The 27,623-nt window shown below is 47.9% G+C and overlaps 1 protein-coding gene across 15 annotated transcripts in view; it reads left to right on the top strand.

Annotated features, from left to right (window-relative positions):
- The first annotated feature begins 6,165 nt into the window (after positions 1–6,165).
- COL15A1 (collagen type XV alpha 1 chain) overlaps positions 6,166–27,623 on the top strand; it is a 103,958-nt gene continuing 82,500 nt past the window's right edge. For 3 of the 15 annotated variants that reach the window (XM_067039762.1, XM_067039764.1, XM_067039769.1), the window contains exons 1-3: positions 6,325–6,476; positions 6,685–6,781; positions 6,864–6,949. In XM_067039762.1, coding sequence (XP_066895863.1) covers positions 6,771–6,781; positions 6,864–6,949 — 97 coding nt within the window. In that variant the 5' untranslated portion in view covers positions 6,325–6,476; positions 6,685–6,770. Of the gene's footprint in view, positions 6,477–6,496; positions 6,782–6,863; positions 6,950–27,623 lie in introns of those variants that run through there. The other 12 variants (XM_067039761.1, XM_067039772.1, XM_059070965.2 and 9 more) reach the window with 9 other exon arrangements.

The raw sequence follows: 27,623 nt of genomic DNA on the forward strand, positions 1-27,623 counted from the left end.
GAGAAAGGGCTCAATCCTAGTACTATCCCTTGATTCCCAGACGCAAGTATTCTAGCTACTGGGGACACAGGACCATACAGTGACCATGGGTTCCATGTTCTGGAAGACAGTGCCACAACCCTGCAGTGTATTGCCCCTAAGCTGATGCCTTAGCTGAGCCTTTAACAGGCTATTCCACCATTGTATTAAGCTAGTGGCTTCTGGGTGATGTGTTAATGCTACAACCAGTGGGTTCCTTGGTCATTCACCAATTTTCACAGCTCTTTTGCCATAAAATGAGCCCCTTCATTTGAGACAACGGCGTATGGGGCACCACACTGATATATAAAGCATTCTGCTACCCACTGAATGATGGTGCTGGCAAAGGTACTTGGTCAGGGAAGGCAAACTCATATCCAGATAGGTATCGATCCTGGTAAGGAAGAATTGCCCAGGGAGGGGTCTGAAGAAATCAACTTGCCATCAAGTGGCTGGGTGATCTCTTTGAGGAATGGTACTATTTTGAGGGCTCTGTGTCAGTCTCTGCAGCTGGCAGGTTGGCCATTCTACAATGTCAGGAGGTAGATCTGCTTCAGAAGGATGGGGCCCATGTTCTTGAGCCTTTGCCTAACATTTACCCTGGCCATCACTGTCATTCTTCTTAAGGCTCCACCATGTCAGCCCTGGGGTAGCCAGGGCAAGACGCTAGCTAACATCCACAGGATGAGTCACTCTGTCCGTCTGGTTGTTGCATGTCCCCTCTGTGATGGGTGCTCTCTGGTGAGCATTGTGAGATACAAAGACCAACACATTTTGTGCCCATTCCTCTATGTAATCACATGACACTTAGCTTCTGGCAGAACCTTTGTATTAGCTACCTGACTTATGAAAAGGTCTCGTGGAAGTCCTTGAAGTTACCTTCCTTTTTCTACCTCCTAGAGTAAATCAGAAACAATACCACATCCCAGCAAGTATTGCAGAGTTTAGAGCTCCTATTAACAGTTAAATGGTGCAGGGGTAGTGGGTCCCATTGTATTTCGACGAATTCTGCTGTATGGCCTTTGAAAAAACCAAATGGATTGTGGTGGATAATAGTGGATTGCTATAAACTTGGCCAGATGGTAGCCTCAAATGAGGCTGCCAAGTCAGATATGGTAGCTACTGGAATATATCAATACAACCTTTGACACTTGGGATGCACCATGATCTGGCAAATGCAGTCACAGTCTCTATGCAGGGGGAAATCCAAAGCAATTTGCTTTCATATGGCAAGGAGAGTAGTCCAGGTTCATTTTTTGGCTCCAGAGCTATGTTAACTCTCCTGTTCTCTGTTATACTATAGTCCATAGGGGCCTTGTCATCCTAATATGACACAGATCATAATGCTGGTCCCCTATTTGGTAACATCATGCTAATGGGACCTGGTGAGATGGAAGTGACAAGCACTCTAGAAACCCTGTTAAGATCATGGGTGTGAGAGATAAACTCCACCACCTAGCTTATCCTGGGTCACTCAGGTGTTAGTCTTAGGTGCCTCTTTGGTATTAGGGAGTAAAATCCTAGGGAGAAGAAGTGAAGAAAAGGGAAGTGAGGCAGGGAAGGAGGAAGAGCCAATGAGAGGCATTAGATGATTGATCACTCAGTCTTGTGAGAGCATCTCTCAGAGGGCTTATAAATGACTTTCTCAGGACGGTGCATCTGGTTGAAGAAGGGAGAGAAATGTATTTGCTGGCTTCCATTGGCTAAGTATTTGCTTTGTGTGGTGTTATTTCTCCTGCACTTCCAGGTTGCTCGGGCTCAGTGGATTAGGCACAGTGTCAGAGGTCAGCATCCGCAGGGAGGCCCTGGGCAGGAAGAGAGAGGTGCTCAGTGTGGGTAAGAGGCGAGGGGCTGTGACGGGGATGGGGACTCTGGGTGTCTAGAAGTTCCCACCAAATGGGAAAGGGGGCCCAAGTTTTTGAGAGCAGCTGGGGGGTCAGCACTGATTCCCTAGCACTTCCAGTCCGCTATGCTGTGGGCAGAGCAGGCTCCAGCAGCCAGAGAAAGCGCTCAGGTGAAGGGAAGCAGTTGCTGGCAGCTGGATGACCTTGCCTGTGGTGCCCGTAAATGATGGAGGAAGGGACGGGCACTGGCAGTGGCAGCTAAGAGGTGTTTGACACACCGTCCCTCCTTCTTTTTTCTTGTCCTCTTCCCACTAGGATTGTCCGATTTTCAAATTCATCTCTCATGCAGAACAAATCAACTCTTAGCAGCCCATGGTCTCCCTTGGCATAGCCAGACACATCAAGGTGCTCATCAGAACAAAAGCATCCTCCGTGGAAGGCACTAGTGGGATTACACTGTCATTGTTTTCTCTTGTTTACCCAAAGGGCATCCCTTTTCTCTGGATATTCCAGTTAATTATTTTCCAAGTCAGCTAGATAGCTCTATTCTGCGTTTTATGCTCCTGAAACCAGATGAAGATGCAAGCTTTGAGTGTCTCCTGTGAACTTTCTCACCGCAGCTCCTCAACGGAGGTGTTATCCCCACGTCTCGAGGAAACAGGTTCAGAAAGACATGCACTATGTTCTTCGTAACTTCTTCCTAAACCACAGCCTGGGATGCTTCTCACTGATTTTTGTGCCCCTTCCAGCTGCTTGAGACAGTCTGGAGAATGCTTTTGGAGACTGAGTTTACTGGGACACTTGGGTGGTTTATAGGAAAATGGAACAGCCCGTTAACTTAGCTGAGTCCTTCAAGAGCTGGGACATAGATCCCCCCATCTCCACACGTCCCGATCTCGCAGATTGTACTGAAGCCGTGGTAAACAATTTAGACCAGCTCCAATATGACACAAAACTTCCTCTTGGCTATTTCTACAACTTCATATTGAATAGAAGGAAATCGCTTAAACCCTCAAAACACAGTCTGGCAGGAGGCGAAATGTCTTGCTTGGCATCCTGCCCCATCCCTCCCACACCGGCAGCTGGGACCATTTGGTCCCCCTTCAGCTCCCAGGCCGGATGCCCTCCCTGTCCTCCATCAGTCTGAGTTCACAGTTCCCACCTCCAGGCCCAATTTTAAAATGAGAGCCCTGATTGCCTAGGAACATGGTCTGGCTTCCCAGGTGAAATATGTACAAAATTAACAATATTAACATGCATCATTTCCAGTCATTTCTAGGAAAGAAACGTGCTTTGGGGACTTAACATCTTTAGATTCTAGTGAATTCGATATTATCAGATACTTACACGGAACCAACAAAATATGAAATGTGCACATACGACTTCCCTGCCAGAATAATAAAGGAAACTGCTGTTTTATGCATATGTATCTTGGACTGATAAATTGGACCACAATCAAGCCCACCAATCAAAATACAGCTATCCTTTCATCCATCAGGTAACATGCATAACTGAGGGGGACTAGGTTTTTTCATCGTGGCATTTTAGTTTTCATTTTTTCAGTGTAGGTATACTTAATTTGTATATTAAACATGTAGAAATATATTCTTCCACATCTTTCTTGAAACATGCTCCCCTTCTCTATCTATATATGTTTTCCCCCAATTTTTAGCTGAGATATGAATGCTCAATCTATTCCACTTTTCTCTTTCTTATAAGAAAAGGCAGGGCTTCCCTGGTGGCGCAGTGGTTGGGATTCCACCTGCCAATGCAGGGGACACGGGTTTAAGCCCAGGTCCAGGAGGATCCCACATGCTGCGGAGCAACTGACCCCATGCGCCACAACTACTGAGCCCATGTGCCGCAGCTACTGAAGCCCACCCACCTAGAGCCCATGCTCCACAACAAGAGAAGCCACCGCAATGAGAAGCCCACGCGCTGCAACAAAGAGTAACCCCCGCTCGCCACAACTAGAGAAAGCCCGTGTGCAGCAATGAAGACCCAATGCAGCCAAAACTAACTAACTAACTAAATAAATAAAATAAAATAAATTTTAAAAAAGAAAGAAAAGGCAGAGTGCATATGTGATGATAAATGGCAAATGATTCTTAGGCTTGGTGTTGGGGAACAATAGGGATGCTAGGGATCATGGCAAACTAGAGAACATGGCCTTGACTGAAGGCAGCCACCCGCTTTTCATGCAAATCAATCACTGGCACAGGGAATGCAAGCCCCATGTTGTCAGGTTTTCCAAAAATTTTAAAAGAAGCCAGAATTCTGGATTTTAATGTAAAATCAACTAATTATCAAATATATTGCTAACTAATTTAATTTGGAGGTTGGCACCAGGCAGGCTGAACAAAACATATCTGTGGGACAAATTGAGCCCATGGCCACCAGTTCACAACCTGTGGTTTTAAGCGTCAAATAGAACAATAGAACTATTATATAATCATAGTTGATGTGGCTCTTTCGAAGAAATATAGAATTATAGTTCTTTTTTTTAACATCTTTATTGGAGTATAATTGCTTTACAATTGTGTGTTAGTGTCTGCTGTATAACAAAGTGAATCAGCTATACGTATACATATCTGCTATAGTACTAAGAAAATCAATTACATTCCCAGTTGATGTGGTACTTAATAAGCAATAAAAGATATAGAACTAATAAGATAAATTCCTTATGGTTAGTCATTCATAATAAAATAAGGTATGTCCAGCACAGCATGGCTGCAAGTGGGAGAAGAATTCATATTCACAGAGAATATGAACAGCATAAGAAAGAAGCCTGACCGTTTGGTTAGAATGCACTTTGCCTTTTGTGTTAGCTTCATGTGGGGCCATCCTAGCTCTAGAGCTGCTTTGGCTGCTTTCCCCCTTCCTCCTATTTGCACCCCCCCTGCCCCCTGCAAACCCTCCATAGACCCCAGAGTCTGAGTTAACTTCATTACGGGGCTGAAGCCTCTCCTGCCTTCTCCAGACCATGCTGATTTTTCTTTCTTTTTTGAAGACTGTGTGCATTAATCCCAGAGCTGACCCCTCACATCTGTACAGCACTTTACCGTGGACAGAGCACTGTGGCGTCCAAGTGATTTCATCGACACTCCAGCCACCCACCCACAGCAGGATCATTACGTCCGTTTTATAGATGAAGAAATAAAAAGTCACACAACGATTTGCCCAACTTCACTCTGCAGCTAGGGCCAGAACTGGACTGGAATCCAGGCTCCTGACCCCAGGCCAGAGCTCCCTTTGGAGCCCTCACTGCCCATGCTGACATTAACCCCTTCATGCATGAGTGCTCCGTATCTCCAGTGCAATTTTGCTTTCAAGGGTGGGGAAATGGGTGTAATCCTCTTGTTCACAGACAGGTAGTGTGATGGAGTGGTGAAGAGCATGGGTGTTGGTACCTGTCATGCACTAGCTTGGGCACATTTTAAACCTCAGCTTCCTCATCTATGGAATAAGGATCATTGAAGTATCACCTATCCAGGGCTGTTGCGGGGATTGATTGTTATGAGTAAAGCATTAAGCACAGGGCCAGGACACAATCAGCACTCAATAAATGTTAGCTACGAAGTCCATCCCCATCCCATCTCTGCAGGGCTAACTCAGATTACCTTTTCACTTGGCAGGTGGTGACTTGCCATCTAGAAAGGAGAACCAGGACGTGACCACAGAGCCACAGCCCACAGTGGCTACTTGGTGCACCAGGAAGAGAGGCCCCTGGGCCTGCCTGGCTTCAGAACTCTCCGGGTCTCAGCTGATCTCAGTGGTGCCTCGTCTCCCCCAGATATCTTACACTACTGGGCCTGGTGGTAATCATAATGATAAAAAGCCACCATTTGAGGGTTTAGCCAGTGCCAGGCCCTGTGCTAAGATCTGTAGAGGTGGAATAGTCTGCCGTCTGCTCCCTCCCCACCAACCATGCACACTACCCGTGTGTACTTCTGGAGGCTGAGACTGGTTCATCTGTCCCCGGTCACCACAGTGCCTGGAGCGGTATCTCACCTAAGAATTGTGTTCCTTCATTCGTCCCCTGTTTATTGGCATCTCCTACTGCCAGGTACTAGTTTAGACAGAGAACAAAACAAATATAAATTCTTGCCCTTCTGGAGCTTACATTCTGGTGGTGGAGGATGGTGGTGCCGGCAAAGTATAAAGAGGAAAACCTTGCAATAGTAGATAAATTTAAAATTTGTATTAGGGTTCTCTTTGCGACGTTTATTTACATGAATCACTTATACCGCCCCAAGGGGCCCATTCCTGGGCATTCAAGGGGGTTGTGTGTCAGGCGTGCAGGGCGGGGCACAGCAGTCAGGAGCCCAATCCAGCTGTGTGAACTTGGGACATTCACTGCGTCTCTCTGAGCCTCAGTTTCTTCGTTGTCATTTAGGGAAATCAGAGAGATTCCAGCCTTCCTGGGCTGGTGAGAGGATTTCATTGGCCCGTAAAGAGAGTGCTTTGTCTGCGGGGCAGCCCGGACAGGGACAGACGTGAGGGCCGGAGGCAGCTGCCCGCTGACCCACCAGAGCGCGGGCGCGGGGCTTTTCTCGGTTACACAAGGCCGCCTGGGTGGAAGCCACGGCTGGGGGGCGCGCATCTGTCGAGGGGGTAAGGGGGCGTGGGGAGGCGGTCAGCGCGGCCAGGAGCCACGGGACGTGAGTGCGCCGCTGCGGCGCTGCCCGAGGTGGGGCGCGGCGCGGCGCACGGGGGACCGCAGGGCGCGGCAGAGTCGGGTTTCAGAGCGCGGGTGACTCAGGGCGCGGGCCGGATCCTGCCCGCCGCTGCCCCTGCCCAGCGCCGCCTTTGTTCCTGGCAGGAAGGGAGAGCGGCCCGCGCGCAGAGCCCGTCGCCGTCCGTGGAGCTCGGCGGCCTGGTGCCCTCGGGAGCTCGCGGAACTGCGGGATGGCGCAAAGGTAGGACTCGCTGCCCCGTGCCCCGGCTCCCCCCGGCCCCTCCCGGCCGCCTCACCTTCTCTCCCTCCGCCACTTCTCGCAGGAGGGGCACGCAGTGTTGGCGCCTGCTGTGGCTACTTTCCATCTCTGCGCTTCTCCCCGCTGTCACCCGGACCCTCTCCGCGACAGGTAAGCGGCCCGGCCCGAGGGTGGCACCGGCTACCTCCGCACCCGGGGGAAGTTGGTTTTGGCTGCGGGCGCGGCTGCGGTGCGCGCCTCATTCCTGGACATAAAAGGGAGTCCTCGCCTCTCGGTGCGCACTGGTGGTTCTGCCACGGCTTCCCCGGGCGCTGCCGGGGGTTCGAGGGGGCGAATGGGAGTCTCTGGGCGGCCGGAGCGAGTGGAGCGCTGTGAGCTAGGCGTGGCCCTTCCAATCTTGGGCAGAGGGGGCTTTGGAAGCCCAGTGACAGCGCCAGCGGCTCCGCGGGGACAGTTAGCTCCAGCTCACCCAGGGCCCGCGCTCAGATCGCGCGTGCTGGCTGGCTCATTGTAAGGGCAGATCTGGTGCCCTCTGTACAAGGTGCGGAAGCTCGACCGCCAGCTGAGACACCTGGCGCTTTGCCGCGCAAGAAATAACGGGACTGAATTGCCCTGATGCCTAACTTAGCCCTGAGTTACTGGGAAGTCCCATCCATCGTGGGCAGTAACTCCATGCGTGATAGGAAGAGCTATGGACTGGGGACCAGGGGATCTGATACCTTCTGTTCCCAGGCCTCACTTTCCCCACCAGGACCCAGAGGCGGTTGTACGACTAGTGGAGTCTGAGTTAAAACAGTTTTGAGTTAAAGTGTGTTCAGGCTTCCTGGGTTTGAATTGTGGCTGCGTTGGGTGCCATTGGACAATGAATTTCACCACTCTTTGCCTCAGTTTCCCCATCCAAAAAGGGGGAATACTTAGAGGACCTTTCCTCCTAGGAATGCTGTGAAGATTAAAAGAGATATTAGAAATAATATGCTTTCCACACCATGGCACATACTGGGCACAAAATAAGTGATCGAAACTACAGGGTGATCCTTGCAATAGCTGTGTTGGAAAGCAATGCAGGCATTTTTATAGAAGAGGACACTCAGGGTGAGAGAGGCTTAGGAACTGGCCTGTGCAAAAGGCAGGGCTTGGGTGCCAAGGTCTCTAGACTCTGGTCCTTCCCTGCTCAGCCCTTTCTCCATGCAGTTTTGCAGGAGAGCTACCACTCTCCAAATAGTAGCCTTGGACTGCTTTTGGATTTAGGAGATTAGTACACAGTCTCCATAGAATAAGTGTGCTGGGAGACGGGGTTTGTGTGTGGGGGGGGATGGACACAACCTCTGTCTCTGTGAAGGAAACTGAGGACTGTTGGGTGGCCATGGTTAACTCTTTGTGTGCTGAAGGAAGCCTGGGACAGCCCAGATCCTTGCCTCTTTGGGAGAAGACTCAAACACAATGACAACTTTTCCTGCCAGAGCATCCAGTCTGGCATTTCTTGCAGACCAAAGGGCAGCTGGAGCACAGTTTTGGCTTCTCAGCACCGTAGCCCGTGTCGGAACGTTGCAGTTTTGCATGTGATATAAGGTACTGCCAACACAGCGGCAGAGGGCAGCTTCAGGTTCTGTGGTCTTTTGTGAACTCTGCTGCAACCCCACCCCCAAAATGAAGAAGGTCTGGGGAAAGAAAATCTGGTGTTTCTTTCTCCTCCTGCGTTTGTAGGTTGGCTCTCCGGATGGCAGGTCAGGGCTGTTTTTCTAACACAGAGGAAGTCCTGTGCCTTTCCTTAATGTAAAAAGAGAGTGCCAGGAAACCCTCAGGAGAAGAATGAATGATTGTAGTGTTTTAATTACTGGCTAAATTTTTAGTTTTCTCTAAAGTTAGGAATACCCATTACTGATGGCTGATTGATGGATATTCAGTGTCCCTCCAGGGGAGAATCTTCCTAGACCTGAAATATCCTCCTGCAAACTAAATCTGGCATGAAGTTTAATAAGGCTAACACTTGTAAACCACTTCATATGTGTGATATGTTCATCCTTCATTCACCCAATCATCACAATCACTCCAGGAGCTAGGTACTGGGACTGTGCTTCAGATGAGGAAACGTGGTCCAGAGACCCCAGGCTTCTCAGCTCCTGAGAGTTTTCTGGCTCACCCTGTTTAAAGAGACCCTTGTCAGTTGGCCCCTTGTCCCTCGCATCAATCTTTGTGCCCCTAGTGGGTGAGGGCTGAGCTGGTAAAGTTACAGTGTCACTGGAATGCCTGCTCTTTTAGAAGTTAAGGAAGTTGTTGTGAGACAGGGGCAGGGGTGTTATAACTAATTTGTTCCTGCTAACAAAATGTTAATATGTGCAAATGATCCACTTTTCTTTAAACTGTTTTATTGTGAAATATAATATCTATTCAGAAAAGTGCGCACAAAAATACAGTCTCATGATTTCTCACAAAGAAAACTTTCATGTAAGTGGGTCAATAAATGGAAAAGCCCCCAGAAGCTCTGCTGTGCCCCTTGGCTGTGATTATTCCCTCCCTCCCCTCAGAGGTAACCATCCCCTTGACTTTTACGGTGATTCCTTCCTTCCTTTTAGAAAATAACGTTAGTACCTAAGCATGGATCCCCAAATTCTGAAGTTCAGTTTTTCTTTTTTTTTTTTTAGCTTTATACATGCGGGGTGTCTCCTTTGGTGTCTGGCTTCTTTCCCTGAATATTAAGTTTTGAGATTCATTTATGCTGTTGCATTTCACTGTAGTTTATTCATCTTCCTTTCTGTACAGTATCCCACTGTATTAATTTACTGTCCATTATTTATCCATTTTTTCCCAATGACATTTGGGTGGTTTCCATTTGGGGCTAATATTGTAGCGTATCTCTGACATGCTGTTTGTCCACGTCTCTGTGCACATGTGCACACATTTCCGTTGATTGTACACGTGGAAGTGCGGTGCTGGCTGACAGGGTAGGCAGGCCCTCCAAATGAACAATGGCAGCACGACTTCCACTATGGTTGTGCCAGGGCTCACGGCCGTCAAGCTGGTAGGAGAGTCTCTGTTTCTTCACATCCTCATCAGCACTTGGTGTTGTCAGTGGCCTTAACTCCAGCAGTTGTAATGGGTGCACATTAGAATCTTACTGTCATCTTAATGTATGTTTTCCTGATTATTATTATTATTTTTTTGGTGGTACGCGGGCCTCTCACTGTTGTGGCCTCTCCAGTTGCGGAACACAGGCTCCGGACGCGCAGGCTCAGCGGCCATGGCTCACGGGCCCAGCCGCTCCGCGGCATGTGGGATCTTCCCGGACCGGGGCACGAACCCGTGTCCCCTGCATCGGCAGGCGGATTCTCAACCACTGCGCCACCAGGGGAGCCCTGTTTTCCTGATTATTAAGTCGATTACCTTTTCGTATATGTATTGGACATTTAGATATCTTGATTTACTTTTTTAAATCGAGGTGAAATTCGCGTAACATAAAAGTAGCCATTTTCATAATAACAATTCAGTGGCATTTAGTACATTTTCAATGTTGTGCAGCCATCATCTCTAGTTCCAAAACCTTTTCATCACTCCAAAGAAAACCTCATTCCCATCAAGCAGTCCCTCTCCATCCCCACTCCACCAGCCAGCGGCAACCACGAAATTGCTTTCTGTCTCTATAGATTTGCCTGTCTTGGATATTTCATATAAATGGAATCATACAATATGTGACCTTTTGCATCTGATTTCTTTCACTTAGCATAATGTGGGTTTTTTTGTTCGTTTGTTTGTTTTAACATCTTTATTGGAGTATAACTGTTTTACAATAGTGTGTTAGTTTCTCCTTTACAACAAAGTGAATCAGGTATACATATACATATGTTCCCATATCTCTTCCCTCTTGCATCACCCTCCCTCCCACCCTCCCTATCCCACCCCTCTAGGTGGTCACAAAGCACAGAGGTGATCTCCCTGTGCTATGTGGCAGCTTCCCACTAGCTATCTAATTTACATTTGGTAGTGTATATATGTCCCTGACACTCTCTCACTTTGTCACCGCTTACCCTTCCCCCTCCCCATATCCTCAAGTCCATGCTCTAGTAGGTCTGTGTTTTATTCCCGTCCTACCACTAATCTCTTCATGACATTTTTTTTCTTAGATTCCATATATATGTGTTAGCATACGGTATTTGTTTTTCTCCTTCTGACTTACTTCACTCTGTATGACAGACTCCAGGTCTATCCACCTCATTACAAATAACTCAGTTTCATTTCTTTTTATGGCTGAGTAATATTCCATTGTATATATGTGCCACATCTTCTTTATCCATTCATCTGTTGATGGACACTTAGGTTGCTTCCATGTCCTGGCTATCGTAAATAGACCTGCAATAAACATTTTGGTACATGAGTCTTTTTGAATTATGGTTTTCTCAGGGTATATGCCTAGTAGTGGGATTGCAGCGTCATATGGTAGTTCTATTTGTAGTTTTTTAAGGAACCTCAATACTGTTCTCCATAGTGGCTGTATCAATTTACATTCCCACCAGCAGTGCAAGAGGGTTCCCTTTTCTCCACACCCTCTCCAGCATTTATTGTTTCTAGAGTTTTTGATGATGGCCAATCTGGCCGGTGTGAGATGATATCTCATTGTAGTTTTGATTTGCATTTCTCTAATGATTAATGATGTTGAGCATTCTTTCATGTGTTTGTTGGCAATCTGTATATCTTCTTTGGAGAAATGTCTATTTAGTTCTTCTGCCCATTTTTGGATTGGGTTGTTTGGTTTTTTGTTATTGAGCTGCCTGAGTTGCTTATAAATTTTGGAGATTAATCCTTTGTCAGTTGCTTCATTTGCAAATATTTTCTCCCATTCTGAGGGTTGTCTTTTGGTCTTGTTTATGGTATCCTTTGCTGTGCAAAAGCTTTTAAGTTTCATTAGATCCCATTTGTTTTTATTTCCATTTCTCTAGGAGACGGGTCAAAAAGGATCTTGCTGTGATTTATGTCATAGAGTGTTCTGCCTATGTTAGCATAATGTTTTTGAGGTCCATCCACGTTGGAGCATATATTAGGATTTCACTTTTTTATGGCCAAATAATAGTCCGTTGTTTACCGCAGTTTGTTTATCTATTCTTCCATTGATGGAGACTTTTGGGCTCTTTCCTCCTTTTGGCTATTATGATTAGTGCTTTTATGACATTTGGGTACATGGATTTGAGTACTTGTTTTCAAGTATTTCAGTTGTATACCTAGCAGTGGAATTGCGGGATTATATCATAATTCCATGCTTAAATTGTGGGGAACTCCTAAACTATTCTCCACAGTGGCTGAACCATTTCACATTCCCACCAGCAGTGTACAAGCATTCCAATTTTTTCATGTCCTTGCCAACACTTGTTATTTTCTACTTTTCAGATTACAGCCATCTTAGTGGGTGTGAAGTGGTATCTCACTGTGGTTTTGATTTGTATTTCCTGAATGACCAATGCTGTTGAGCATCTCTTCATGTGCTTCTTGGCCATTTGGGGGAAACTCTAAGTACCAGTCAGGGCAGGTTCAGGTTTTCCCTCTAATCATCTCATTCTTGATGGTGGCCAGCTGATGTGCTTTCCTGAGTGAGAGAGAAGGGGGTAAGAGTCACACCTAAGATTTTACATCACTGGCCTCCCACCTTACCTGTGCCCCAGCCTGTAATGAACTCATGTTGCTCACATACCATTAGAAGTTGTGATGAATATGAATGATTGTAGTGTTTTAATTACTGGCTAAATTTCTGGTTTTCTGTGAAGTTAGGAATGCCTGTGGTGGCATAATGTTCTGCCGTTATATGTTTTGCAGCAGAGTTAAGGCTGAGAACCCCTGGCACACTGAACCACACACAGCTCCCCATGTATATTTGGGATTTTGCATCCTCCTTGACTTTGCACAAGGTGTGATGAATCTCCTTGTCTAAAATACACTCCCTCGCCTTGTTTTTCTTTAGGGCCTAATTCTACCTCCCAGCTTAAACAGCACTTCTTCCAGGGTACCTTCCCTGGATCTCCCCAGCTAAGCTTTCTCATCACTAAACTGCCACAGCCCTTCACCTGTCTCTCCAGGCACCAGCCACTGTCCCCCCTCTACTGACAGTATGTTTATTTCTCTCTCCTTCCTATGAGAGCATTTTGAGGGTGCGGATCATGCCTCATTCATCCAGAGTTGGCCACGTGGACTTTGGCCATTTTGTCATTATGATAAATAGTGCTGCTGGGAACATCTTCAGACAAATGGCCTTTGTTTTCTTTTGGGATTATTTCCTTTGACTAGATTCCCTCAAACAGATTTGCCCATCAAATAACAGAACTAGTTGGATAGTTCTTATTATCTGTTTAGATGGATCTTTCTGAGATACAAATTGAATCATGCCGCTCCTTAGTTTAATTGCTCTCTCTGGGTTCTCCATGTACCTAGGATGGAGTCATGCTCCTTGCCCCCAAGTACCCCTTGTGGTCTGGCCTCCGCCTACCTCCTGTTCTCTACTCACACGATGTCCCTCTTGACTTGGGCTCACACCAGCCGCTCACTGGCAGGTTTCTGGATGAGATATTCCCTGTCCCACCTCTGTCTTTGCATGGGCCGGTCCCTTCTTGAAAATGCCTTTCCCCTTTTTTACCTGGCACCCCCTCATTCATCCTTTAAGATTCCTCTCTGGGAAGTCCTCCTGTTCTACCAGGCATGTTGAGTATCTCTCCTCTGGGCTAACACTGTATATCACCATCTCTCAGTCACAGGGCTTCCCAGACTGGACCATGATCATTGATTACTTGTCTGCCCCCACCACTACACAGGAAGTTCTGTGAGGTGGGGACTGGGCCTTGCCCAACTCTGAACCCCAGAACCTACAGGGCCTGGCACAGAGTGGCCGCTCCCCAAACTCTTTCAATGAATCAAAGAGGGAATGAATGGGCAGGTCCAGACTTTGGTCTAGAGAGAATGTGCCGATTTACCATGTCCTCTGCAGTGTCTAAGTCATCCTGAGTCTTTCACGACTCTGCCAGCTGTGGAGTGGCCATGGCTGAGTAATCAGGGCATGTTATAGGGCTTTTAGTTTTCTTTTGTTTAATGACTTTAATAACTGGTTAGGTTGGAATTTATACTAATGTTACTTTGCTCTTTATCTTTTTTTTATTATATCTATTTGTGTAAACAATATATTTTCTAGCTTATCCCACTCATCTTATTCCTGAAAGCCTCTATTTTGTCAAAAGCTGCACATTTATCTTTCTGTGCTAGCTAAATATATGAGCTTATTTTCGAGTTTTCTTTGAATGTCTACAGCTTGATCCATTTAAAATGAACCATTGATTAAATAGATTACATAGAGTGTATTCTGAGATCAGTTCTTTTCCAAAGTGGTACCCAGGATTCCCTGAAATACTAATTAAAATGTAAACTATTCCTCCATCCTAGTGTTGCTTCTGGTTATCATATAAAATTTTTCTTTTAATAATAGAATTTTTTTGTGGAATCTTTATACATACTATTGGTTGCTTTCTTGTGCGTATGTGTTGTTTTTAAAAAATCCCACATGGTCTTGATAATTGTTGCTTTGTAACGTGTTTTAAAATCCAGTAAGGGAAGTTACCCCTGCTTCCTCCATTAAACTATGAATTCCTTAGCATAGACTGATTTATTGCATAATTTTCTCAAGATATGATTGGATACTGGGAGTGTCATAGTGGTGGTGGGCAGGTGAGGGTTATAAAAAACAAGGCAATCTTAACAATAAGATTCAATTTAAGACATTAATATGCAGTAAGGAGAACAGATGAGCAACTAAGGCTTCAAAGTCGGAGGAGCGGCTGTGGGGCCTGAGCTATTGCTGTTGACACAGAGCCCAGGGAGCTGAGGTAGGTCAGAGGTGTTGGAGAGGCCCAGTTTGCTGACTGACCACCTTCCTCTGCTACCCCAATTCAAGAGAAAAAAGTCTAGGGTTAGAGCAGAACCTGGAGAAGCCCCAGACCTCTTCCTGGGCAAGATCTAATGAGGCAAGAATGAGGCCTAGGTCATCTACTGAGTGCAACCCACCCCTTATCTCCAATCAGAATGAACTCAACCCAACCCAGCCCAACCCAACCTAATCCAGTGTAATCCATCCCAACCCAACTTTATCCAGTCCAATTCATTTCACACTTGTTACATGCCATGGATGACTTAAAGAACTGGACAGGGCAGAAAACAGTTCTGAGGGCCCTCATATCTCTCTTAAGTGAGCAGGACCCTTGACTTCAGGTGTTAGGGCAGCCCCTTTTTTGGTTTGGGGAGCTTGGCTAGAGTCTGGCTTGCAGAGAGCAGCCCTGCTTTAGGTCTGTCTGGGAGTCACCCCTCCTATCACTGAGGGACTCAAATGAGGCCCAGCTTAAAAGCCCCCTCTACCACCAGGAGGTCTTTGCAACTAGTCTCCTCCCAAAGCAAACGTCTGCTGATGTTCTCAAAACTGTCTGCCCTGTTCTGTGTTTTGGCTACTACTATAGATTTCTGTCTTCCTCCCATATCTCCTGGCTGCCTGCCCTCTCTGAGGCCCAGTGGGATAGGGGGCAGGGTGACTAAAGAGCCACACTGGACCCAGTGTCCATCCTGGAAAGACTCACAGTCTAGTAGTAGGGACCAGTGTGCAGCAGCTGGCTTGAATGCTGTGGACCTTGTCCTGAGGGTGCAAGCAAGCCTCTTCAACACTAAAGTAGGGATGTCCATTTCCACCAGAAGGTGGAGGAGGCGGAGGGAGGTAAGCAAGCTTTGAAAGAAGAGATTTATATTTTTCAGTAACATTAAAATATTTTGATAATAAAAATAATAGTCATTGTAAAAATCTAGGTTGGAAAAAAAAAAGGAGTTAAAAAAAGTCACATGTTTTCACGTGACTCAGAGATAAATCCTGCTAGCATTTGGTGGACTGTTTTTCAAGTTTATCTTCTGTGCCTAAATATGCACTTATGTTATAATGCGAATAGATCATTCTGTACACTGTATTTTGTTGCTTGGCATTTTTTTCCTTAACAATTATCTAGATATTTCCTCTGGAACATTGAATATTCTTCCCTAAATCCTTTGTAACCGAAATAGTATTTCATTATGTGGATGTCCCATAATTAAACTAGGCCTCTTTTAGGCCTTTAGGCTGTTTCCAATTGTTTACATCTATAAACACCATTGTGGTGACCCTATTCTTGTAGCTCTGTACTTGACCATTCATTCCTGTGACTATTTCCTAGCACAAATTCCTAAAACAAACTGTTGGGTCTAGTGCTTGCCTGTGTTTTTTTTTTTTAAGGCTTTCATTGCATTTTTTTGGAAAGGCATAGTAATTTATACTCCCTGCAACAGCATAAGAGAATACCTACCTAACTTACCTGCACCTCTGTCCACTGATGCTATTTTTCTAACGGAAAGGAGAAAATGACAATAGCGCAAGGGACAGTGCCAGCATTATTGCTCCAAATTGCCCTTAGTTAAATGGAGCTGGGGATTCCTCCCTCGCCCCTACCATTCAGTTATCCATTTGGCATGGGCCTTGTGGTAGGGCTAGAGGAGAAGAGGCTTTTTCAGGAAATTAGAATGCAAGATCTCAGGTCACAAGGACCTTGGTGATTCTCAACGCTGGCTGCACCTTAGAATCACCTCGGGGATTCAAGAGGAATCTGAAGCCCAGTCCTCCCCGCATCCAGGATTCTTAATATGCCTGGGATCCAGTCTTGGGCAGGTTTCAAAAGCTCTCGGTGTGATTCTAAAGTGCAGCCAGGGTTGAGAACAAGCAATGCAGTCCAGTGGCTTTCCTTTCAAAAGTGACAATCCTGAGTCCCAGAAAGGAAAGGTTCTGTCTGTGGTTGCAACACAGGTGAGAGGCAGAGCTGCCACTGGACCCCAGAACCCACGTCCTGGGTTCAGATCTCAGCTCTGTTGACTGACCCGGGGCCAGTGACTTCTCTTATCCATGTTTTCCTTATCTGTAAACTGGGACGATAATTCCTACTCTGAGGAGTAATAAGGGAAGCATGGGGCCTGTAATTGGTGACCAGTTCTGTACCTCTTTCCTTCCTGCTCCCACATCTCTGTGAGTTCCTTGAGGGCAGAAACCCTATGTTATTTATCCATGTTTCCTCAGCGTCTGACGTGGCACCAAATGGACACAATGAATGTTCGAATACATTCATGAATGAATATTCAAAGCCTGGGACTGTGGAGATCTTAGTGAAAACCTAGCATTAGGAACCCTGGACCATAGCAGAGTCTGTGTGAGCCTCCAGCTCTGCTGGAAGGCCACCCTCCAGCCATCCACTGTGATGATGGTGATGGTGATAATGACTGTGGCAGTAATGGTGGGGGGGCCAAAGCGGGTGGGAGCAGGGGCTGGGTGTAACAGATACGTCAGGGATGGAATACTCTTCATGAAAGAAAAGTGAAGGTATGCCTTCCCAGTGCTGGAAAGTTAGAACCATTGCATCCTGTAGAACAGAGAGTCCAAAAGCCGATGGCAAACGACACCTAAATCCATGCAGTTTCAACAGCGTCACACAAAGAACCATCTGAAGTTAGGTGAGCCAGCTGCTTCTCCCCTTCCAGCTGCACAGTCTTAGTGCCTGGCTTGTTCTGTCTTTGTTTTCAGCAAACAGGTCTGTCTCCTGGCCTCCATTCTCTCCACCCACCCCCTATACTGCAGCCATGGGAGTCTTCTAGCTTCTTGCCCCTCAGGTGTGGTCCACCAACCAGCAATATCAGTATCACCTGGGAACTTAGTAGAAATGCAGAATCTCCAGTCCCACTCACAGACCCAATTTGTCAGAATCTGCATGTTAACAAGCTCTCTGGTGATTCACATGCACATTCAAGTTTGAGCAGCAGTGTAAAACCAGCTCTTATTATGTCACCCCCTGCCTTAGAACCTTTTGTCATCTTCCTATGCTAACCAACTGTGGTAGGCAGAGTACTGGCCCTCCAACTGTGTCCACATCCTAATCCCCAGAACCTGTGAATATGTTAGGTTACCAGACAAAGGGGAATTAGGGTTGCAGATGGAATTAGTATCGATAATCATCTAACCTTCAAAAAGGGAGTGGATCCTGGTTTACCCAGGTGGGCTCAGTGTAATCACAAGCGTCCTTAAAAGTGGGAGAGTGAGGTGAGGTGAGAGGGACTTGACCAGCCTTCTTTGCTGGTGTTGGAGATGGAGGAAGGGGCCACAAGCCTAAGGGATACATGCAGCCTCTAGAACCTGGAAAAAGAAAAAAAAAAAAAGAATTTTTCCTCAAAGCTTCCAGAAAGGAGCATGATCTGCTTAATTTTTATCCCATATCTGTGTTGGACTTCTGACCTACACAACAGCAAGGTAATACATTTGTGTTGCTTTAAGTATTTCATTTGCAATTATTTATTACAGCAGCCATAGGAAATGATTTTAACACTCCTTAGCATGGCATTTGAGACCCTCTGAAGTCCTACCACTATGCTGTTTTGGCCTCATCTCCAAGAATATCCTTCCTCTTAGCCTGATCTCAAAGCTCACAGCCCCCAGGGTGGCTGGAATGTCAGGGGTGGGGCACCCTGCGAGTCCAACATAAGGTTATTCTCCCTGTACCCCCCAGCACCTAGCCCCATGCCTGGCTCTGGCAGGTACTCAGTCAATGCTTGTTTAACGAGTAACCCAGTGGAAGCCTGCTATATTCATTCAGGTCACCACCAGCCATGGTGGGGCCCTGGTACACTGGAGGCACCGGAGGGGCTCTACTTTGCTGTCCCCCTGCTCTTCTGTCTTGGGCAAATCACTGGCTCTCTTTGGGCCTCAGTTTGCTTATCTGGGAAATTAAGGGGTTGGACCAGGTGAATCCTAAAAGCACTGTTAGCGGGAACATTCTAGGATATCTGAATTCAGTTCACCCAAGGTTTGCGGTGGTTGGGGGAGGTGATTCAACTCAGCAGCGCTCAGTCCACTTCCCGTCCTTCACTGACATCCTGCTCCACGGGTCAGGATACAGAACGGTGCCCAACGGCTGTGTGTATTTGGTACAAAATGGAGACCACAGCTGCTCTCCTTCCCTGTCTAGTTAAAATGCCTAATTGCTCACTTTCCCACAGAAAGAAAAAGGGAGGGAAAAAAGAAAGCATTTCTCACTGCAGTTTTTCCACGTGACACATTTTCTAATTTTATTTCAGGCTTAACTGTCTAGAGTAGATGGCTTCATTTCAGCGTCTCCCCCCCTCCCCTTTTATTAGAATATGAGCTTCCAGTTGAAGAAGTGGAATGGTTTTTCTTGTTTAATATTTGCAAGTGTGGGCTGCTATCAAACTACGGCTGAATGTCCTCATTTTCTCTGCTGAAGGAAGTGCTCTCAGGTGCACAGCACTAAGCTAGCGGTAGGATTCCTGGGGTCTGGACCCTCCATGGGAAGCTTGACCAAGTCACTTCTGTTCTTGGGCTCAGATACTTAATCTGCAAAGAAAGGAAAAGTTTGGGTCACCACGGAGACTGTACGGCCGATTGGAAGAAGTGGTTGGTGGGCCCCATTTCTCAGAGTTGTTTTGGTTGAGACTTTGTTGGAATTGTGTGCACCTCAATTTATATCTGCCATCAGCTTTGTCATCTCTCCACTGTTGCTGCAGTGCATGGATTGGTTGAGAAATTTTTAGCACCTGGAAAGAGTGTTGTAGCTTTGTTTCGAAGAAACTGATTCTGCTCCTGCAAGGTCTGTTGCATCCAATCTCTTCCTTTCATCCCTTTGCCCCACTGGGTTCAGGCCTGTGTCATGCTCACTAAGGGACTGTCACAGCAGCTCCCTGTCCTGGCCAGTAGGTCCTCCCATCTCTCTGTCCTCTAGTGCATCTTCTCACAGCAACCCGAGTGGCTGGTCCCATTATGTCACAAGCCCTTAAAACCCTTCCCTGCTTTCCCTTACAGCACCTTAAATCCCACTCTCCTCGGGCTGGAGCTCAAGGCGTCTTCTCCCCTCGCAGCGCTCCTGGTGCCCTGGCTCCAGCTACGGTGCCCTGGCTTCCAACTACGACGAGCTCCGCTTGTCTCTGAATTTACAAGTATGTTCCCTCCTCCTACCTTTGCTAGAGCTGCCCCACAGTCTGGAATACTCCCCCTGCCCTGTTGAAATCCTCTTTCTCCTTTACAGACTTGGTGTTCAAAGTATGGTCCCTGTGCCAGCAGCATCAACACCACTGGGGAGCTTGTTAGAAATGCAGGGTTCCCCGGTCCAGCCCCAGACCTGCTGCAACAGAATCTACGCCTTACCCCGGCCCCTGGCTGATGGGAGTGAAACGGAAGTGAGGGGCGCGCCTTGTAGTGTGGTGGTCAAGTGCTGGGGCTAGGGGTCAGGCAGGGCTGGTTTGGTTCTAGGCTTTGCACGTATTAGCTGGTGACCGTGGACAATTTACTAGTCCTCTTCTAGCCTCAGTTTCCTTATCTGTAGAGTGGAGATGATAATAGTACTTATCTCAGAGTTCTTTGGATGAGTACATGGAGTCAGGTCCCCAAAGCTCTTAGCACAGTGCCTGGCACACCAGGATCCCTCAGTGAAGGGTAATGGCCATGGTGACGAGGTTCAACCTCAGTGCTAACTGACATGGTTCCTAAACCCTCCTATGGCCTCCCTCAGCATTGCTTGTACCTGGTTTCTTCCATCAGAGTCACTTGCAAGCCCGTCTACCTAAGGATGGGGAGAGCCGGGACAGCGCCATTCATTTTCAGGGTTCAGAATCATTGACCTTCCAGTGCAGGGAGATAAGCAAGGACTTTGCAAGTATGGGTGGGTGAGTTGGATAGAATTAATGCCAAAATTTCTAGGTATAAATGGTCATCCTGCCTGTCATAGCCTGGTAGGTTTTTCATTCACTCATTTGTTCACTCACTTTTATTTAATAAATATCTATTAACTGCTCACTGTGTGCAAGGCAGTGTGGTACATGCTGGCTATAAAATGATGAATAAGATAAGCATGGTTCCCTTCCTCATGGAGCCTAGAATCTAATGGGGGACATACACACTAAATAAAGGGTTGTAGAAAAAACCCTAAATGTCTATAAACAGTAAAAAGTGTTAAGAAGTGCAGGGAGCTATGAAAGCACATGCCTGGCCACTCTAATATGGTGGTGTCAGGAAAGTCTCCCCAAGTTGTGACATTTAAGATGAGATCTGAGGTGTGAATAGATTTAGCCAGGAAAGGGGGAGGGGCTGTTGGGTTAAAAGAGGAGTGGAATGTTCCAGATAGAGGCAACAGGATGAGGATAGGATGGAAGCAGCCGCTGGTGTGGCCTAAGCAGTCAATTCTCTGAGCCTGGTAAAGGAGGGATGGGACAGGACAGGATGGGACGGGGCTGAAGTGGGGGGTCTCCAGCATGAAAGCAGAACCTCCGTCCAGTAGCTGCTTTCCCGAGCCTGGCCCTGGGTGAGCATCTGGGCTTCCACTCCCCCTTGGGTCCTGCCCAGTGCTCATAGCCCAGGATCCATGGGCTGAGAGCCTCTGGATGCTCTTTCCTTCCCTGCTCTTGCCTCTACTTACCGGAGAGTTTATGGCTTCAGGGAGGGGCACAGGGTCTCCACCTCTGTGTTGCCCAAGAGAAGTGTATATGAGAGACTTGCAGTCGAATGATAGGGAAGCAGGGCTGAGTGAGAGCCTGGAGCAGAGTCTCTGGTCTTACCTTGGCCACCCAGAGCCTCCCAGGCCATCACAGCTGCCTGGCTGAGAGGTTGTGAAGGTCACACGAGAAAAGGATTCTAAGAATTGCCCTCTGCAGTTAGTCTGCAGTTAGTCTTGGCTTTGAAAAGCTTCTTCCTGTCTGTGAAATGAAGGGGTTGGACCAGCTCTGAGGCTCATCCAGATCTTATATTATCTCTTCTGATTTCTCTCTCTGGATCTCTGTATTCAGAATGTGTATCCACAGCACATGCAGAATTCTCTTGCCGGGGAACAGAGAGGTCTTGCCGGGGAATAACTTGGGTGGGAAGTTCTTAGGTGTTTTCACGTGGGAAGCAATTCCTTTAGAGATGGTGGGAGATGGGTGATTCATTACCCACTCCTGTCCAGGCCATTCCTTTAGAGACCTGCTTCTTAAACTGGGTGTACTCGTGGTCCTTGGCTGTGTGACAGCAGTGTGCAAAGCCACATTGTTTATTTCCTGCATCCATTTTACTCAGCGGTTCATAACTCAGGGAGTCCAGTAGCAACTGGAAAATAATTTAGAATATTTTTATGTTAAACAGCCCACAATTATTATGGAGTACAAAACTTAAGTGCTTTTAAAGATAGGGCGTGGGCTTCCCTGGTGGCGCGGTGGTTGAGCGTCCGCCTGCCGATGCAGGGGACACGGGTTCGTGCCCCGGTATGGGAGGATCCCACATGCCGCGGAGCGGCTGGGCCCGTGAGCCATGGCCGCTGGGACTGCGCATCCGGAGCCTGTGCTCCGCAACGGGAGAGGCCACAACGGTGAGAGGCCCGCGTACCGCAAAAAGAAAAAAAAAAAAAAAAAAAGGGCAGGAGGCTTTAATTAAATTTCCAAGCTCTGGGGGGCTCTGGCTAGACCCAGGCCCTCAGGTATAAGGTCCCCTCTCTCTAATGGTGATGCTTTAGTGGAGATGATGTTATATGTAGATTTGAGGTCCCCAGTTGGTGGGGGAGGCTTGGAATTATGGTAGCGGGTACAAGAACCCGTTTTTGTTATAAACGTTTCCTCCATCAACAGTTACCTAACGCATTTGTGTGTGGAAGGGGCTACTGACATGTTTTTTTTTTTTTTTTTTTTTGCTATTGACAAGATGGAGGTCACTGCTCTCCATAGCTCTTGTACTAGAACTTTCAGCTCCACGAGGGAAGGAACTTGTCTGTCACTGCTGGATCCCCAGCACCTAGAACAGTGGTGCCATACAGCATGTGCTGAATAAATGCTAGTTGAATGAATAGATGTGTGTGTGTTGGTGGCTGTAAGAAACTTCCCTCCTCAATCTGCATTTACCTTTCCAGGAATAAGTGTGTGGGTACATGAGCATGGGAGGGTTGGGTGGAATGTGAAAAATGCTGTTCATGTATATGCATGCGGGAGACTGGCCAGCCCCACTCAAGTTCAAGGTTTCTAAGAATCTCTTTGGAGGCAGCCTCCTACCCTGTGTGGTCCATTCTCCTTGTGGGAGAAACACAGTTCACCATTCATGCACCTTGGGTAGCTGGGGCTCCTAAGCTCCTTTTTTAGTGTCCGTGGGTTCCCCAAATACCTCGCTCCCATCAAAACCCACCGGGGACCTTGAGGACCCAGAAAATGTTGGACTTTCAGGATCCTCTAGTCTGGCTCTTCTAAATTACAGAGGGGAAGATGGAGGCTCAGAGGGAAAAAGGGACGTGATGAGAGTCACACAGCCAGAATATAGAAGAACTGGATTTAGAACTGGGTTTTCTGATGTCCAGGTGGGTGGCATCACACCACCCTCAAATTCCCAAGTTTTGCTGCTGCTTGAGTGTAGACATGTTGTCCTTCTGTCCCATCCTCAGGGATGTGGGAGGAAAGACGGGGGACAGGAATTCACACACACCGAGGGTCTCTTCTGTGCCCGGCAGCGTATGGTTAGAGCTGAGCTTTGGAAACATCAGCTGGACTTCAAATACCAATTCTTCTAGTTATCAGCTGTGTGACCTGGGCAAATTGCTCAGAAGGAGGGTTGGTTCCCTATCTGGACAGGGGGTAGTGGAGGTCCCAACTCCCAGGCTGTGTGAGGCACTCAGAGTAGAGCCCGAGAAGACAAGCCCTTGGTGGGTGAGAGCTCTCCCCGAAACCATGAACCGTACTCTGTGCGCAGCAGCGTCACTGGGGAGCTTTTAAAACATGTGGAGGCCAAAGCCTTTCCCCCAAAGGTCCTGATTGGTGTGGAGCCGAGAATCAGTCTTCTAAAGCCCTCAGGTGGTTTTCCTGCCCATCCAGGAACACAGTGCTAGAGCACACACGCCGTGAGGGCAGGGGACACATCTGTCCTGTTCACCCGTGAATCTCCCACAGTAGCAGTGCCAGGCACCTGGTGGCTGGTGCTTGAGAATATTTGTAAATGAATGAATGAATGAACGGACAGATAAATAAGGTGTGCTCAGCACCTGACATTACCCTGTACCATCACCCTGAGAGCTGGGTATTGTCACCTCTCTGTCCAGATAATGAAACTAAGGCTCAGAGGAGTTAAGGAACTGGCACGAGGCAAGTAAGTGGATGAGGCCTTACGTGCAGGTCTCTCTGGCACAGAATTACACGTCCTTCCCCTGCATCTGCTGGGCGAGGCTCGAGGCTCATCCTCCTCGGGTGCCCCAGAGGTCACCCTCCGTTTCAGGCCTCCATTTAGGGGCATCTCCTGGTACGCACCTTGGAGGGTCTGGTTCCCTCTCCCATTACTCTGGAGGTGCACAGGCTCTTCCTCCAGCTAACATTTGGAGGCCATCAAGCTGCACTTTCATCTAGATTAAACAAGAGTCAGCCTGTTTCAAAATATGACTTCAGGGTCACCATCTGTTCTGGCTGTTCCCTTAAACTCAAATCCCATCTCAGAGCCAAACGGGGCTCCAGCATCCCACGGAGAGCAGGTCTCTGCACAGTGGAGCAGGAAAATCTGTAGAAAGAAGCAGTGTGTTTGATAACAGCTGTAGGACAAATTGCTTACGTCGTTTGTTTCCCCCTACTCAATGGCATCGGGTTGTTATATGTGAGCACCACAGGCCCCACTATGCACCCATTCCTGTACTGGGTGCCTACTGTGTACCAGGCACTTCCCTGCGCCTCACCTTCTTAGGGCAGTGGGTGAGAGTGGCCTGGATAGTTGATAACTGTGGAAACACGAGATGCTGGGCAAGTCACATCGTCAGTCTGGGCCTTGGTTTTCTCATCTTGGGGACACTGGACTGAAGTCCTTCCCAGCTCTGAAGGTCACCCCGAGTCTCCAGGCCTCTATCAGGCTGTTCAGTGTAGGCGAGATTTCACAGCTCCTGCTGAAGCTGTGAATTCATTCTGCCAGCTGCTTCCCTGCCCTGGCTGAATTCATACAAGCTCATCTGTTGGGACGCCCTGGGCTGTTCCCAGGGCAGCTTGATTTTGCCCAGGGCATCACATGACAAGTGCTGAGAGGCTTCAGGAAAATATGTCTCCTGCTGTTGCCAAATGACCGCCTTCGCTCCACATTCCAAATCGCCCAATTCCACCCTCTGCTCGGCAAGGGAAAGGAAGGGGCCCGGCTGCCGGGGGCGGCAGCTCGAGGTGAAGTGGTGATGCCTCCTAAAATGGTCAGCGGCAGCCTTCCTCAGAAACCTTTCAAGGCACCCCATTGCCTGTTGCATAAATTTTAGTCTCCTTGGCCTGACGTTCAAGGCTCTCCCTAATCTGTTTCCAGTCTCCTGAGTGAAAAAGTGATTAAGAGCAGAAAGAGCTGGGAAGGATCTCAGATGACCCATGTGTGAGTCCTAACCACACCAGTCCAGCTCTGTGGCCTTGATCTCCCTCAGCCTTGGTCTGTTTATCTGCAAAATGGGAGAGCAATTGTCCCCACTTTATCAAATCGTCCTGAGAGTAAATGAGCTGATGTTGGCTTCACACTTCTAAACTGGCTTCATAATTCTCTCCTTTCTGTGCCAATGTTGGAGGTTACCTAAGAGTCCCGTTGCTCCCATCCCCCGGCACTACCCACTTACCCCCCAGTTTCCTAACTCTATGGGTTTGCTTATGCTCTGCTTGCTCCACCATGTTCACCTGTGCAGAGCCTTCCAGGCCCATCTCCATTGCCCCGTCCTTCAGTTCAGGCACCTGTATCAGGACTCTGTGTGTTGGTGTCTTGCCCTCTCTGCTAGGCTGAGAGCTACTCGGGGACCAGAGTCTGAGTCTTCTTGATCTTCCAGAGTCCACCCCAGGCCCAAGTCCAGACAAGTGTGGCCACTGGATGCTGGTTGTGGGCAATGCCAGAACCCTGGACTGGGACCAGGATAGAGTGAAAGACAGGGAGGTCCGCTCCTGCCTCCCCTTCCGAGATCCATCCTCCCCTTGTGGCTGCATTTCTCTCGGGGCTGGCACAATGGTTAGCACCTCTAACTCTGTAAGAGATTTTATGGACCACATGGTGTCAATCATGCGAAAGAACTCAAGAAATACCCAAGGACATGCCTTACTTAGAGACTTAGAAAACTCCAGAATTACTCTTTCAAGCTCCTCCCACCATCGATGCCCCTCCCTCCCCAATGCCTCACAACGTGGGGCCGGAGGTTGGGGGTGGGGGGATGCAGGAAGGAGCAGGAATCTTACCCTTTCTCTCCCAGGACCTTGAGGGCTGGCTTGTCCCACCCCACCTTGCCCAGTGGCCCCAGCTCATGCTCTAACCCCCAGATAGGCGATGAGCAACCTCTCTGAGGTCTCCAGCCAAACCTCAAGAACCTAATAGTATATCACGAGAAGGGGAAGCATACGTTGTCCACAATCTCTACCCAGACCCTTGTTCCGGGGTGGCAGCTGCAATGCACTCTGAAGTCTAAGAGGCCAGTGTGTTTTAGAGCGGCACTCCCAGCTCGGTTTGGCAGGTGAGAGCCAAGGCAGGCATTTTTCAGAAGGCTGGTCATTCTGCACCCTCTTGCTTAAGGGTCAGCCAAAAGGATGGAAGATCGCAGCCCTCAGAAAAGTTAACATCAGGCCTCTGTTTGGCTATTAATATTATATTATACTTCAACAGTTGTATCAGATGAGAGCTAGGCTGTTAAGTGCATGTTGAGCTAAATGGTGCTGGTGGGAATCACTGTGACAAACAGCTGGCATTCATTAGAGTTCTTTGTAATTGCTGAAAAAGACTATTGATTGTATGTATTGATGACAATAAATGTAATGTGGTAAGACAGGCATACGGTCACTCTTCTGAAGAATCCATTAAGCTCATTCATTCACTCCTGTGTGCGTTATTCATTCATTCATTCCTCCATCAATGCTCAATTTTTGCCTAACTCAGGCAAGCCCTGTGCTAGAGGGGTGAGGGTGAAGTTGGGAGATATAAACATGAAACAGATGATGCCTGACCCCCGAAGGGCTCACAGGCTGGTGGGAGATGTAGGCAAACAAACAGATAACAACACAGAAGTGAGGAATTGGAGATTCCTGGGAAACTTACCAAAGGAGGGCTTCTTGGCTAGATGGGGTGATCCATTTGCAGGCATTTAGTAAAAAATCAACCCTGAGGCCCAGCTTCCCAGTGTGGCTGGAGAGAACTTCCCTCAGGAAAGGGCAAAGGGGAAGGTGGGGAGGCAAGGGAAATAGCTATCGTTGCCCCTCCTGGAAGCGTGGCCTCCTCCGGCTTGGGACAGGCTTTCTCTGGGGAGCAGCTCCCTTGGAGGCCACAAGCTTCCTCCTGGCTGTAGAACCCTCGCAGACATGCCCAGGGCCCCTGGGCTGGACCTCCCAAGCCTCTCTGCATCCCACAGATCACCAACCTCCTTCCCCCAGCTGGGGCGCCCCGGCTGCCTCTCCCTGTTGTAAATCAGTGGGATCTAGTCACTCAGGGGACTCGGCCTCCCATCAGCCTGTCTGGGAGGCAGCTCATTTGCTGTGGCTGTGCTGTGATCCGAGGGAAGCCCCATCGCAGCTAGGGCCCTGCCTAACCCTGTGTCCATAGAGAATGGACCCAGGCTGGGTCCACATCTTGTCTCTGCCACTTACTACCTGTATGACGTCATCTCTCTGCATCTCAATCTCTTCATGTATAAAATACAGGTAATAATACCTTCCTCACTGGGTTATTGTGAGTATTAAATGACTCAGTCCAGGCACCACACTTATAATAGGACTTGGCATACAGTAAGTGTTCAATGAATGTATTAGGTTTTTTGCCTGC

This window comes from Kogia breviceps, chromosome 8, assembly GCF_026419965.1.
Source record: "Kogia breviceps isolate mKogBre1 chromosome 8, mKogBre1 haplotype 1, whole genome shotgun sequence".
Taxonomy (NCBI): domain Eukaryota; kingdom Metazoa; phylum Chordata; class Mammalia; order Artiodactyla; family Physeteridae; genus Kogia; species Kogia breviceps.